The sequence below is a fragment of the Sipha flava genome, unplaced genomic scaffold (assembly GCF_003268045.1).
Source record: "Sipha flava isolate LNK unplaced genomic scaffold, YSA_version1 72_pilon_pilon, whole genome shotgun sequence".
NCBI classification, from domain to species: Eukaryota; Metazoa; Arthropoda; class Insecta; order Hemiptera; family Aphididae; genus Sipha; species Sipha flava.
In genome coordinates, this window is record NW_020273612.1 from 896,837 (window position 1) to 912,426 (window position 15,590).

General features: G+C 25.3%; 3 protein-coding genes across 7 annotated transcripts; 1 reads left to right on the top strand and 2 right to left on the bottom strand.

Annotated features, from left to right (window-relative positions):
* Positions 1–127: 127 nt before the first annotated feature.
* Positions 128–8,221, bottom strand: LOC112692269 (phosphatidylinositol 5-phosphate 4-kinase type-2 alpha). 2 transcript variants are annotated; one of them, XM_025566877.1, is made up of 8 exons: positions 7,791–8,221; positions 4,423–4,520; positions 4,244–4,354; positions 2,916–3,054; positions 2,729–2,859; positions 1,176–1,344; positions 821–1,112; positions 128–442 (listed from the first exon to the last, which is right to left on the bottom strand). In XM_025566877.1, exons 1-8 carry the CDS (start codon positions 7,917–7,919, stop codon positions 255–257), a joined length of 1,257 nt encoding a protein of 418 aa, XP_025422662.1. In that variant the 5' UTR covers positions 7,920–8,221; the 3' UTR covers positions 128–254. The 2 variants fall into 2 exon arrangements, with proteins under 2 accessions (XP_025422662.1, XP_025422663.1); XM_025566878.1 differs by lacking the exons at positions 4,244–4,354; positions 4,423–4,520; positions 7,791–8,221 and adding an exon at positions 3,633–3,808.
* Positions 8,222–8,308: 87 nt separating this feature from the next.
* On the top strand, positions 8,309–10,837 carry LOC112692271. Of its 3 annotated transcripts, XM_025566883.1 has the most exons (6): positions 8,309–8,471; positions 8,538–8,658; positions 8,722–8,772; positions 9,728–9,865; positions 9,940–10,156; positions 10,221–10,837. In XM_025566883.1, exons 2-6 carry the CDS (start codon positions 8,561–8,563, stop codon positions 10,722–10,724), a joined length of 1,008 nt encoding a protein of 335 aa, XP_025422668.1. In that variant the 5' UTR covers positions 8,309–8,471; positions 8,538–8,560; the 3' UTR covers positions 10,725–10,837. The 3 variants fall into 3 exon arrangements, with proteins under 3 accessions (XP_025422668.1, XP_025422667.1, XP_025422669.1); XM_025566882.1 differs by having other exon boundaries at positions 8,309–8,658; XM_025566884.1 differs by lacking the exon at positions 9,728–9,865 and having other exon boundaries at positions 8,309–8,658.
* LOC112692270 (mRNA cap guanine-N7 methyltransferase) lies at positions 10,787–13,561 on the bottom strand. 2 transcript variants are annotated; one of them, XM_025566881.1, is made up of 9 exons: positions 13,429–13,561; positions 13,278–13,369; positions 12,890–13,043; positions 12,588–12,829; positions 12,304–12,485; positions 12,037–12,207; positions 11,866–11,977; positions 10,937–11,066; positions 10,787–10,877 (listed from the first exon to the last, which is right to left on the bottom strand). In XM_025566881.1, exons 3-9 carry the CDS (start codon positions 13,038–13,040, stop codon positions 10,843–10,845), a joined length of 1,023 nt encoding a protein of 340 aa, XP_025422666.1. In that variant the 5' UTR covers positions 13,041–13,043; positions 13,278–13,369; positions 13,429–13,561; the 3' UTR covers positions 10,787–10,842. The 2 variants fall into 2 exon arrangements, with proteins under 2 accessions (XP_025422666.1, XP_025422664.1); XM_025566879.1 differs by lacking the exons at positions 13,278–13,369; positions 13,429–13,561 and adding an exon at positions 13,174–13,271.
* Between the last annotated feature and the right edge of the window lie 2,029 nt (positions 13,562–15,590).

Consider the following 15,590-nt stretch of genomic DNA (forward strand, 5'->3'; position numbering starts at 1 on the left):
TCTTAATTCTTAAGGTAACTATAAAATAATAGTGATTTAACTTTTGGCCACACAATAAGTTATAATAAAATAAAAACAAAATTATAGCAAATTATTAAACTCTAAAAAAGATGTAAAAAATAAAGTATGTTCATTTCAAATCTGTAATAATATATAGTGTTTATAGCAAGCGTTGCCATATACAAGAGAAACTAGCGTTAAATTATAATACTTAGCACACTATATATAGTTTGTTTTAAAATGGAAGAAATATTTTATTCAATGGCTTTTGATAAAAACTCAATAAAACGTTTGCCATATTGTTCTGGATCGCATGTTGATATGCCATCCACGTTTGATCCATGTTTCAATGTTTTAGCAGCTTTAGCTGCTTGTTTCTTAACACCATAATGTGTAAGTACATCAATTAATGCAATGAAATAAATTTCTCGTACTGGTGCACCTATTTTAAAAATATATATATATTAAAATAATTTGTAGAGTTTACTATATATTATTTATTAAATAATAAATTTAAAAGTTGAATAAAAGTTTATTAAAGAAGTGTTCTGAATAAGCGAGATAAGGTAGCCATGTTAAAGCACAGTCACTGATTTGCTGGTAGTAAAGACTTTAAGGCAGAACCTCATATCTTACTAATAAAAATATGTATGGAAGTTAAAAAAGGTCCTTATTGTCTGTCTTTGCCCTCCTTAAGCAGATACAACAAAAATAATTAATACAATTTTAAAATATTTGAGTCCTTCATTAGATATCCAATGTGATAATAAATTTAACTTTAATCAACAATTATTCAACCAAGATTTGTATTCAGAATTACCTTCACTGCTAGGTATAGCATAGATATCGAGATCAGGAATTATAGCTGCTGCATCATATTGACAGAGACTAGTATCACGTGCTAATAAGCTATGTGGTGAATCTGGAGGTGTATTTGCCCATGTCACTGTATTTCCAGCACCCTCACTATCTTCAGCATCTTCATCTTCTTCTTCTGCATTAACATCTCCAGTACCACTAGCAATAGCCTCTTCTCTTTCACGTTCTGCGCGAGTACAATCATGTATACCCAACAACAGGCTATAATCCATCAAATGTAAGCCTGTCAAAAACTAGAATGCAAAATTCATATGTCTTAAAAATGTGAAAGTTTAAAACATTAATATCACACTCACATCAACATCTGCTCCAAGTGTTTCTAAAAGTTTATCTTTTGCTTCATCTCCAATATATATTTTTGTACGTTCTTTGACAAAGTCATTGTCTTTAAATGTTGGTAAGTCTTTTTCCTTCTCCTTATCTGAAGCTTCTCTATCTACTGTAGAACCTTTGAGATCAAATTTTCTAAAAGAGAAAATATATTTTTGAACTTTAATATATAACTATATAACCATAGTTTGAAATAACCAAATCTAACCAGGAAATTAAAAAAAAAAAAAAACTTACAACATTATTTATAATATTATTTAGAAATTAAATTTGATAAACGCAAAACTCATAAGTCAGATATGATATGAGATGGATGAACAGTAATGTTATGTTAGTCTTTTAACTTCGAAATAAATGTGCCATTTTTCTCGAAAAAATGATTCTGAATGAAAGAGGTTAGATGGATCATTTGTGTTTCTAAAAATAGTCGCTGTAGTAGAAGAAACAAATTTCTTTATAAATTTAATTTAACTTTAAATATTCTAACTTTTGCAGAATAAATTTAAGGGAATTAAAAATAAAAGAGTCCGTAAGCAATTAACAAGGAAATGAAATAATTATAATAAATAGGTCGTTATTTAACACAATAATTTATATCGTTTAATTAAAAATTCATTGTAGTTACTGATTTTGGCAACATTTAATTTTGTTAAGTTAATAAATCATTTTTACGACTTCCAAGAATCTTATAATTAATCAGCTACTTGATTTCTAAGACTTAAATATATAATTTAACATTCAAATGGTCATTACATTTCTTTTTTAAAATCAAACTAAATAATTTATTATTAATCAGAACAGATATGTATGAGGAACTTTCTATTAAATTTTCACAATTTTTTGTAACACCAAAAAAAAAAAAAAAAATTAATTATAAAATTATTTTATCGACATTTTTAAAAAAAGCTAAAAAAAAACCATGACATTTTCAATTTTCTATAAATAGCTCAAAAAAATCTTTTAGAAATTATACTATAAAAATAGTAAACTGTAATATTTCATAATTTTTTCATTACTGCTGTTGGCAAATTCAAATGACCCCGCTTAAAGTGCCAATTAAATAACATTTTTTATCAGAAATTTCTTATGATTATGATAATTGGAGAAATCTTAAAAGTTAAATTATATTGAGTAGTATACAAAAAAAAAAAAAATCAGGTTAGAACATACATATTCATTAATATATTATTCATTTCAATCAAAAGTTCAATGAAGTATTTGGATACTTAATAGTAAATTTTAGAACTTATTTGTAAATAAGACAAATTACAATTTTCATTCATTATAAATCAAAGATAGTACTAAAACTGAGTATACATATTATGAATTTAAAAATGGGCTTGATTTTATTTAAAAAATATTTCAATTATAAATTATGAATTACATATACAAAAAAATCTATGGTATCTTTTCAAGATAAAAGCATTAATATTAATTTAGATATTTGTCGTAAAACATGATTTATAATATATGAATAGATATAATAAATAATAATCTAATTAAAAATATGTAAGTATACCTATGTGTAGCCAAATGATTACTAAATACATTTCTCATAGCCACAACATAATGTTCATCACCATCAACGGTTAAGCGATACATTCCCAAGTACTGAGGAAGGAGTGTTTTTCCATGTCTTTCAACAACATACTAAAAACACAATTGAGTTTAAAATATAATTCAAAATTAACTAATTAAAATCTTACAGGATGATAATGTTTTAAAAATGAGTGCATTCTCTCAACCTCTTCACTGGTCAATGTTTTAATGATGAATAATTTGTCATAGGAATAGTAAAAACCTGCATTACTTTTTCCTGATGCATCGGCTGAAACTGGTTGTGACCTAAAAAATTAACAAAAGTTAAAATTTAGATGATAATATAAAATAAATACATTTTGTCATTAAAGTATCAGAAACATTTATTAAACTAATAAAAATGATTAGTGTTTACATTTTAAAATGTTATACTCAAAAACTAAAACAATTAATTTTAGAAATTATTAAATATGTACTAATTAATAATACAAACATATTTAAAGAGAAATTTATCTTTTTTAATATTACATAAACTTTATTTACACAATAATTTCTTAATAATTTTTAAATATCATAAAAATGTTAGTCAACTTTGATGGAGTTTTCCTGAATTTCAATATAATACTATACTGTCAACTATAATATTTTATTGGATTTAGTTTAAATATAAAATATCATGGTAAAAAAAATTATTTTTTTAAATAAAAACCATTAAATTTAAACTGAACACTTCAATATATAATTATATAATTGTTATTTATCTTTCTTAGGGTATATTATTCTCAATTTATAAGAATAGACATTCTAATGAATTTCAGGAAGAGCTCAATTATACGCTATCCAATACACAAAGGCACACACTTGGTTAGTCCTCATTCGTGTACCTTCTTTCAATTTCAGAATAAACTTTCAATTTTTTAGACTTATAGTTAATTGTTTCCATATGTAAATTAGGAGTAGTCAAGGATCTTCGGTTGTACATCATTTTAGATTTGCTTTGACTTTTGCGACAACAGTAGCTGCTTTCCTCAGAGAACCTTATCATTTTTCCAAAATCAATTTTATTATAGAAAAAAAATATTACTGTTGAAATTTAAAAAGAAATATCAACAGAAATAAGATTAAAATAAAGTAATAAATATTTACTAATGGGATTATATTATTTTATGTTCATATGACAATTATATTCATAATTACTTTTAAAATTGTTTTATGTAACTATTATATATAAATACTCAACATATATTTATTGATATGTAAAGTAATAAACAAACTCCCTAAATAAAATAATAATGACTGCAAACAGATATTGATTTATGCCTATGATATTTTGGAAGGATAACATAATATATCAAAAACAAACTATTATTTTCTAATAAAACTGTAAGTTGTCAACATAAATACATATTTATGCTAAGTTAAATATTGTATGATTATCAACTTATTGTGAATTAATTCAAATTAAAAAAGCACTCAATGTAAATTATTATATTACCTTGTCATTGACTCTTTATAATCCAAATCATCAATGCCAAAACGTTCCCTTAAATTACGGAACACCAATGGACAATATTCTTTGATTTTAAAATGGCTAGGCATGTTTTCTCTTTAAATAAATACAAAAAAATATTCATAATTGCATACTAAAAACACAGATTTTAATTAAATACTAACTTGTTAAACAAATGGTTGTCAACTTTGACTTTTGAATATGCTCGGAAATCATCGGGAAGTAACATAACTGGTATTGTCACATGACTCAACTCATTAATCTGTAACATTTCCATTAATAATTTAAATAATTTACTTTTATGTAACAAACCATATTTAAAAAAAGAATGCACTTTTTAATGATTTTTCCTATTATTTAATAAACTATATATAGATATATATTTTTTATAGTTTTTACTTTTTATTTAAGTAATATTAATTAATACACATACACATATATTTTTTTTACAGATAAGTGATTAATATTTATTTCTTTTGTTGTCAATGATACTGTAAATAAAATTATCAGAACTCTAAGTTATTTTAAATTAGTAGTGAACAAAAGATTTTTAATCGCGGTATCAATGCCAATAATACATATAGTATGCAGAGACTAATAAGATTTTTAAATACTAACTGGTCTAGAACTATCAAACATTAGCCCAATTAGAGCTGGTTCTATACTGTCCCTCGAGGATTTGTAGCTATACTATTCATTTTCAACTTATTTACTTCTGATTAACCTACCATCTATTACGGGCAACTTAGTCAATAATAAACCAATAACAGCTCTTTATATAGATCCTATCATGATCTCTAATCTAATACATTATTCAAACTTCTTAAAAATTGAAGGATCAAAATTAACCAATCTAAATTGAAACATTACACATTGACACTGAGTCATAAAAACTGCTCCCTCCAATATTTACTTGAATTATATTATATTTCTATTTACCCAACATGTTCTTAAGAATATTAAGTTCAATCTTAACAAATTAAACACTATTATTATATTAAGGTATCATAAATTGTTTATTATGACTAATGAATAATACTTAAATACATTATTTTATTGTAACAAAAAAAAAAAAATAAAAAAAATATGAACATCCCTAAATATTTTGGTTATTATGAAATGTTATAAAGACTAGTCTATTTTATAATAATAAAATAGAAAAATCAATAATATCTACTGGCTTACTGTTGTGTAAAATGAAAAGTATAAATTCAATATTTAAATTATAAAAAAAAAAATTTCCATTTCTATTAATAGCATTGCTGTGGTTATTTTTGTATCAAAATATAGGCAGGCAATCAAGTATAAATTAGGTAAGCATCTAATATTTTAGATGGATTAATTTTCAAATTAATATAATTTATTTATTAAATTATTTAACAAAGAATTTTTATAACAATTTATAATATAGTTTCAAATGTTGACCAATCAAATACATTTTTAGCCAAATCCAAAAACAAAATTAAGTAACTAATTTATAGTTTTATTTTAATGAATGAGTATTTTTAATTTAATAAAACCCTTAGATAGTAAAATCAATCAAAAGGCACATATTTATTTTTATATTAAACCTATTATAGAATACTTACAAACAATATTATACATTTAAGAATAAATTGGTGATTTAATAACTAATTGTTCTTCTTTAATATATTACAAAAATTTTTAATTCTTATCACCTTTTATTATAATAAAAAAAACTGTAATAATTATACTATACATTTAGATTAGATTCTTACAATAATATTTAAAACTATTTATCTAATTGTTAATGAACCATCAATATAATAATATTAATCACAATACAAAATAAAGAACAATCCCATTGAAGATAAAAATTAAAAATTTATAAACATACAGTATAATTCAAAATGTAATATTTATAAAAACGTAAAATTAGATTTAATGTAAAATAAATAATAAATTATGATTTATATTGAAATTTTTTAGATTAATATATATAATAAATTTATAATAAAATATCATGGTGTCAGCACTAAAAAGAGACTAAAATGCATAATTTATCCAATTTCTTATTTTAAAACAAAACTTTTTAAAGACCTATATATAATTTATGCCTACATACATTTAAAATAAAATATATTTATAAAAAAATTCAGTTAAATTCTATAAAATTATAAAATAAAATTAAGCCTAAATATTCACCAGAGTACCAAATATCTGAATTATATTATAAACACCTAGATAAACAACATTTTATAAAATCTACTCTTTCTCAGTACTTTAGTAATAAATATAATTTAAACTACTCATTTTTAGATTATCAAAATATTCAAATAAATGTATGTATATATTCTAGTGACTTTTCATTAACACCAGATGTCAGCTTTAGAAAAATTGTATACACCAATAGTACCTATCGTAAATATTTAAAATAATGAGCAACTTAAAGCTTGAAAACTACAAGTGAGTAACACTTGACTACAACCATACAAAATAAAATTTAAGCTAAAGATGGCTTTACTTATAAAAACTGCACAAAGAAAAAAATTTGAAAAATCATGATTTTTGAATTGGTTGGATAGAACACGGAAACTTTTAATAAAAGGTCAGAAGTCTCTAAAGAACCATTAATGATAAAAGAAATTAAGTGAAAGTTTAATGGGGTACATGGTATACTAGACCTGCTTTTTAAGCAAGTTACAGTGGGTATAGTCAATTTTAAGAAAATAGACAGCATAGAATAAGATATTTTTGAGCTTATCATTAAGTCAATGTAGACACATAGTTATTGAACTCAAGATGGATAAAATAAATCAAGAATAACTAATTGAAATAGTTATATTACTGTTTGTTTTTTATTTTGATAATATTATCTGATGTAAAATAAATAATAATTATCTAATTATAGATCTCAGTGGCATATCAAACAATGATATTCAGAAGTAGTTGCTTCTGGAATTTAGGGGGTAGGTGGCAATGCATATTTTAACATACTAAGTATGTGACACTATTTATAGTTCATTACACCAATAGTTGAGCTAATGGTTATACAACTACTGTAAATAAATGAAATAAATTATTAATATTAAACTTAAAATTATATTATATTTTATATTCATAATATAAAAAATATAATTATAAATATAAATTTGTCTTGTCATACAGTTCTTATACGGATATAATATATTTAATACATGCATAATGAACAAAATAAATATTGTTTTACAAAAAATAATACAATTTCTACATTCTTATTAGTCAAACTGAAAATCCTTGATTATTTAATTTTTATAGCTTCCTCCTTTCCCTTACAAATTTTTGTTTAGTTTGCATGCACATATATCATCAAATATGATTATAATTATTAATGCAATATTAAAACAATTAAACACGTTTACATAAGTTAACTATAATAAGAAAAATTAAAATTATCAAACTAATCAAAGTCCAAATACTTTCCTAAAATAATCTTATTGCACCTATATCAAAAGGTATAGAGGTAAATAATTATGTATATTACAATAAAACAGATCAGAACACATTATAATAAACTAAAATATATACGTACAGTATGATTGACACCCCACATAAGTACAGACAGCAGTGGCTCATTAGCACGAAACAATTTAACCTTCTGTCTCTTGACACCAATATGTTTTTTCTTCAGCTTGCTGAGTCCACCTTGTACAACGCTCATAGTTATTTCGTATTATTTCGTCAAGCGTATTAAATGAAAACTCAACGTGTAATCGTCGTCTGTCAAAAACTAGTAATCGCGACAAAAAGTGGACGGACCCCAAGTTGATTATTCTAACTTGTAGACATCTCAACGTGATGACTGAATTGCGGCCGGTTTTTAAACGTCCGCATTAGTAGACTGTTAATAGAATTGCACAATTATCTGATGCAAGTAAAGTGAAAACTATTACGTTGTGCGACAATATTAATACTAATGTAAGCACAAAACTAAATTATGGCCTTTCGCGATGGACGGCCGACAGTCAATACTCATTATTTTATCAATTAATTATCATAATGAAACCGTGGATCAATAAAAATCAAATGCCCTTTCCTTCATGAAAATGGTGATAACACTTATCTCAGTCAGCATCCGCAAACTTAACGACTAACCACCTATCGACGAATATATAATACATAGGTATATTTAACAAGAAGTACATTGTTTATAACATTTGAATAACACTTTTAGCTTTATACTCAACGATTAGATCAGGGCTTGAGTATTCATGTAGGTACCTTAATTCTCGCCAAATGTGCTATTGAAATAACTGTTAAGTTACATTTGCCCTAATAGTTTCCTAATAATTTTACAAGAATATGGCAACATTAAGAGCACAGAATATGAAACTCAAAGGAACCCAAAAAAAAAATTTAAAACCAAGATGTTTCATTACAGATCCTTATGAAAAATTTTGGTAACATGCTTATATTTAATTTTTATAAGAACATTTAACTGAAACTATTTTCTCATTCCATAGGCCTCTTTTAGACCCTGATAAAACTAAAGTATTAGTAAATGAGATGGAAAAGTAAGTATAAGTTATTATTATTATCTCGTGTTAGGCGGCAGTACAGTTATAACATATAATATAATAAAAAAACACAAGTAAATAAATATATGTACAAGTATAAGTGATAAGTCTGGTTCTGATAAATACTAACAATTGAAAACTTAAATAATGCCAACAGGTTGAAGACAAAATAAATATATAATATAATTTACATCATTAATTATAACCAGTGGCATGCGCAGGAATTTGGTATAGGGGGATGTCATAAATAAAAATGTATTATTTTCAATTTTTATTCTATATTATTATACAAAAAAAAATACAAATTTTGTATTTTGTATTTTGTAATTTTATATTGCGGAAATTCATCCTTCTGGCTTTTACACTAAATTTATCAATTATTTTTTCTGAAGAGAATGGAATGTCTCGATGTGTGTTCATTAACATCAATCCATTTAATCGTGACTGCTCCATCGTATTTCTTAAATATGTTTTTAAAATTTTAAGACAAAAAAAAAAGCCTGTGAGGAGGATATATCCCCCAACATCCCCCCTACAAACGCTACTGATTATAACTATCTTTTATTCCTAAATACTTAAGAATGAGCAAAATTTTATTTTTAGAACTAAGTTAACAATTGACATTTTGAAATGTTCAATGAATACATTAGTTTTATTTTTATTCAACCCTTAAGTTAATTTACAACACTCAATTTTTTATTCTTGTCCATTTATCTCTTTTTTTACTCTTTGCTATCACACTATATTTTCCCCTAATTCTTATTCTAATTTGAAATATATTTATATCATTTTCTTAAGTAAAAGTGTTTCATTATATTTAATATGATTGAATTATTGTCCTGCCTATTCAATATTATACTTGGCTGTACCATTGGTTATACCTGATTATTTGATCATGATTGATTTGTTTAAAAATAACTGTTAAAGATATGAAAAAAATTATATATTTTAGAACTATATCTAAAGAAAACGGTAAATTAAAAATAAATTGGTATGATTTAAAGAAATTACCATTGGATGTACGGAAATGTCAAATTAAAGATCTTTCTAATAAACATAAGCTTATAAGCCCTAATTTAAAAGTACAAAGGTAATTTCAAGATTTCAGGTGTTAAATTATTAATAAATATTAAATTTTGTGTATTAATATTATATTACTTTCAGATCAATTTTAAAAATGGGTATAAATGAAGTTAGTCGATGTATTGAAAAAAACCAATTGGCTTGTTGTTTGATAGCTGAAGATGTAGCAAACTCTGTAATTGCTAAACATTTACTTTTAATGACTGCTGCAAAGAAAATACCTGTTTTAATTATTTCTGATTTGCATTCAATTACAAAACGTATTATAGGTTTTTCTTCAGTAACAATAGGACTAAAGGTTTGTATTATTTCCAAGAGTAATAATTCATAAATTGTCATAATTTATTCTTATCATTTTTTAGACTGATATATTAAATAAAAAAGAAAGCTCCTTGCATAATCTTTATCATACAATCGTACAGTTTTCGAGTAAATTTAAAAATCCATACTTTAAACAAATTACCAAAAGAGAATCAATATCAGAAGAAAATCCCATAAAATTAAATGTTAACATTGAAAATTATTTATTAAAGAAACCAAGAGAAGGTAGAGCTTTTGTACCAGAAGGTACATCAAATGTTCGGACATTAGATGATTTATCATTTATACCTATTGATAAAATAATTGTTAAAGAACGAAAACCATATGAAAAAGATGAAGAACTTATTGAAGTAACAAAAACTACTAATTTATTTAGTATAGACACCAAACCTTTACCTATTGAAGATATTGGAGAATCTGTAGAACGTAAAACTAAAACTTATAGAGAACCTTTAAGGTATTATGGATTAAAAATGAAAAAAATGAAGCCCAACCCCAACAGAAGACAACAAAAAGAAGAAAATACAAATAAAATAAATAAATAAGAAGTTTATTAAATTATAGTCAGTGGAAATAAATAATTTTATAAATAAAAAAAAAATGTAAGTACATTGGATAATTATTTATTAGGTAAGATTAAATTCACAAAATGAAATCACTGGTTCACATTTTTTGAAACATAAATACCATGTACAAAGCTGAAAAAGAAAATTAGATATAGAACAACTTATATATTTTTATTTCAAATTAGTCTTACTTGCTACTTCCCATTCAGATTTAGATAATGTTCCAATATTAGGAATTTTATTTTCATTTAAAAATTGTTTGGCTTTCTCATATTCATCTTCTGTTCCCATTTTTTTATTTCCTTCTTGTGGTGGATACAACTATGTAAAGATTTAAAATTATAAAACAAATAAAATTTAAATTAAATACTTGTTACATTCGTTAATAAGTTACTAATTTTAAGGGGGCTTCTTTAGATATGGTTAAATTTAAAGTTTTAAAAACTTAACTATTTTAGATAATCCTTAAGACAAGAAAACTTAATTTTGCCAATTAATAGTTTTTGACATATATTCAACATAAAAAAGTTTTTATTAAATTTAAAATAAAAGTTTATGCTTTTTATTTCTAGTAATAATTTGAAATTTAAACACTATAGCCGCTATTTTAAACAAAATTTACTGAAAATTTAATAACAACTAATTTGATGGAAGAATAGTCAATCTCATAAAATATTAGGATACAAGATTCTATAGTATACAATACTGTTGAATACTTGATTCTTACAATTATAAGGATGATAATGATATATTATATAAACTAGTTTCAATTTTGGTTAGATTAATATGTTTCAACAAAGAAAATTAAATATAAAATTAATCAAAACATTTATTAAGTTCAATTAATTTAAAATGTATGTATATAGAAAGAGTTATACGTGTAATAAATAAAACCTTTGTTTATTTTAGAAAAATTATATTAAAAAAATTTATCATTTTAACACAATTCTTTTAAAAATATAAAATCTGTAGCTAAGGATAATAAGTATTTGGAAGTTTAATACAAAAAACTCTGCACCTGAACTAAATTTTAAAACTAAAACATAACAATAAACCAAAATATTAAACTTCTTCATTTGAATACATTTTATTATATTTATAATAAAATATAGTCAGTTACCTCTAATGCAGAAATACGGTTTAAGAAATTTAAATCTAGCTTTGAATGTTTTTCAAAAAAATCACCAAATGTCATTTTCATTTTGAGTTCCAGCCCATAACTTTTAGCTAACCTGAATATAAAATAATAATAAAATATGTTTCTTATACAATTTATTTAAATTTTACCAACTTTTCAAAAGCTGGAAAGTATACTAGGAACTCTGGACAATTAACAACTCCTTCTAGATGAAAAATATATTTTGCACCAAATATTGGTAGTAGTTTTTCGGGGTCGCACATAAATTCAATATTATAAATGCTGTTACCAAACTTTTTTTTACCACATTCTCTTTGACGTCGCCTAATTGATAAATTACGAAAATTAATATCATTAATTCCATTCTATTAAGATTAAAATTTACAAATTTTTATTTACATTTATTCACATTTTACTTACACTATTTCTGAAGCGTTAGGTATGGTGCCAATAAAAATTCCACCACTAATAAGATTTGATGAGATATTTTTCAACATGCATTCAGCTTGTTGTATACTTTCAAAACAGTAATGAAATGCAAATTGACAATTTACTAAGTGGAACTTCATACTTGGATTTTCATAAAATTTATTAATAATCACCTAAATATCATTTACTCATACATTTCATGGGTTTTTTTTTAATTAATTTGGTAATTTTGAGTAGGAAAATATTAAAATTATTGAAAAAACTATGTTAATTACTCTAGTGCAGTCTGCTACAATGAATTTAGCATCAAATATATATTTATTTCTTCTTTTCAAATCTGCATATCTTGATTCATAATTTATTATCGAACCTGGAGATATGTCAACAGCTACAAGATGTTCCAAACAGCTATTATTTTTCCATTTATATAAATCGCCTCCTTTACCACAAGCAATATCTAATACATGCATTTTTCCATCATCAATTCTAGTATCTCTTAGTTTAAGAACAGCTTCCTCTACATATAAAAATAAATTAATATCCTGATAATTATTTAAAAAAAAATTACTTCACTAACGAATAAGAACCGATTTCACCCAATTGTTAAAATTACGTAAGAACAAGATACGTGATTCATTGCGTGTAGCAAAATTATTATCAATAGAATCGTAATGACGGGCAATGACGGCAGACAAGTCTTCTTTATTTTTGGTGTCAACATCAGCCATAGTCTAAGGGGTATAAAAATAATAATAATACCATGAATTGTTTCGTGATAGTATTTAAAATAATGTTCACATGCAGCATTTCTAAGACAGGTATATATAGTTATTCAAATAGTCGGACAGTAAAAAGTCAAACCGTTGAATTTGGTTGTATTCGTATACATATTTTACATGACAACGACCTCAATTTCTTCCACATAAAGAATTCAAATTTAAAATCAAAATAATAATAATAATTACATGTAATTGGAAACGTTTACAAATCAAAACAAATAATAGTAAACGATGAAGACCCCGCGCCGTGTGCAGCTGGCCTGGCTGCTAGCATATACCTAAAATGCACGGATTATCATAAAATATTAAACGAATAATGATGATAATTGATAATTACCACGGAACTAAGATAGAAGCTACTGTTATTCAATGATAGTATAGACACTATAATTTGTGGTCGAACAATATCACAGAACGAAAATTAAAACATTAAAAAATTAATTGATAAGTATGAAACACATACTTTTGTATATCTTTATCACGAACTGATATATGTGTGTGTGTATATATACATAGATATAATTTAATATATCTTAAGCTGCGTTTACACTGGTCGATCGCGGGCGAACGTCTATAGACGCACGATAACGCGTCGAACCCGTTCGAAAGTGTTTTGTGTTTACACGTTCAGCTATTTTTAGTCAAAAGTATTAACCATTGTGATATAGTACGTGAAGTGTTGTTAACAGTGCTCGACTTGGAAAAATTTATGACGGGGAACTCGGGTTCCTTAAAAAAATATTGCGTCCCCAAAACTTGTTAAGCGTTTTAATTACAACGTAATAATAGTTGGGAGACGCTAAAATTTCTAAAAATTAGAAGGGGTACTCCGTCACCTCCAAGTCGAGCACTGGTTGTTAATATTAAAAAATAAAAAACAAAAAGCGTCGTTTATGGACTTGCCAATGTATTTTACAAAGGAACATTTTAAATACATCATCAAATGTCTAAATAGAGATTTCTGTAAAAGTTCCAAAATCGTTCTTTAGTCATTTAAGAATGGACTATGATAAATTTTTATATCTTCTAGAAAAAGTTTCTCTTGGAACATACCAACATGCGAGAAGCACTGCCAGCAAGAATGAAACTAGAATTAAATATAACTTGATAGCTGAGTTATTTACATGATCGATTTTAATCATGCGACAACGACCGGATCGTTCAAATGATTTTCAACTTTAATCGAATCGAAACATTTAGTCGTGCGGCTAAGTCGAAAATGAGTTTATACATTAAATTTTCTTTCGATTTTGTCGAACAGCGGCAGTCTTTCGACCGCAGTCGACCTGTGTAAACGCAGCTTTAGTCCGTGACTTAAAATCTATGTAAAGACCAGTAAACCGGAGACCTGTTGGCAGTACTGTATGGAAAGCATGGTTTAAGATAACTGTATCTTGTAAGACCGTTTCTTAAACCACGAAAGTCTTTAAACTTATTTTTACTATATTATTAGTGCACTTATGTATTTATGATTAAATAATAAAGGTTTTTTTAAAAAGATAGCACCTACTATGTGAAGGACACCAATTAGTTGTGACTATCGATAGTCCATCGATAGTTTAATAAAACACCAAATGTTTATTCAAACGGACGATAGTATTAATTATTCAATATTTTTCAAAATATCTATTGAACTATTGAACCTGGTTTGCACTACCGACTAGTTTTGGCTATCGATAGTTTTAGAAAACAATCTAATGTTATTTTATACTTTTATTATAGAAAACTATCGAGTATTATTTTATACATGAATGCAGGGGCATGTCTAGTGGATGGGCCTGGTGGGCCCGAGCCCACCCTGATTTTTAGCCTTTAAATAAACCCAAATAATTTATTTTTCGTATTAAAAAACACACTGAACACTGAATGTAAAGCATGAATACATCGGCGTACTGCGTAGGAACATGTATACGTTAGTATATATATATGTCCGTTATAGATTATATTTTGAGCCGTGAATAATTGTATTTATTTATAATTAAAATTAATAAACGTAAAATTAATCGGCGATCCTTAAGCGCTTCTAGGGAAAATATTCATCCACGAATAGTCAACAACCATATTGATATATTATATGATAAAAATTAAAAATAAATTTATTATATAAGTATACGACCGATATTATACGATTATGACTGTCATCGCTCTGTCGGTGATCACCGTTGCTGAGCGTGGATAATTCAGTAACGTTGCTTTTTAATAATATATATTTTGTTTAATACTGAATAGTGGCGAATACCGATGCGACCAATGATTACTGACGAGTTTGCCAAAATGAAAAACAGGATAATTCAATTTACTAAATATTATAAAAAGTTATTTTATAAGTATATATTATACATATGACTACAAAGTAGTAAGTACAACTTAAAAAATAAATTAAAGTTTCTCTTAAAAAAAATTATGTATCTTATACAAATTATTCTCATAACCGAGCCCGTTCTGAAATTTTACCCTGGACACGCCCCTGCATGAATGGATATCCTATAATTTTAGTTT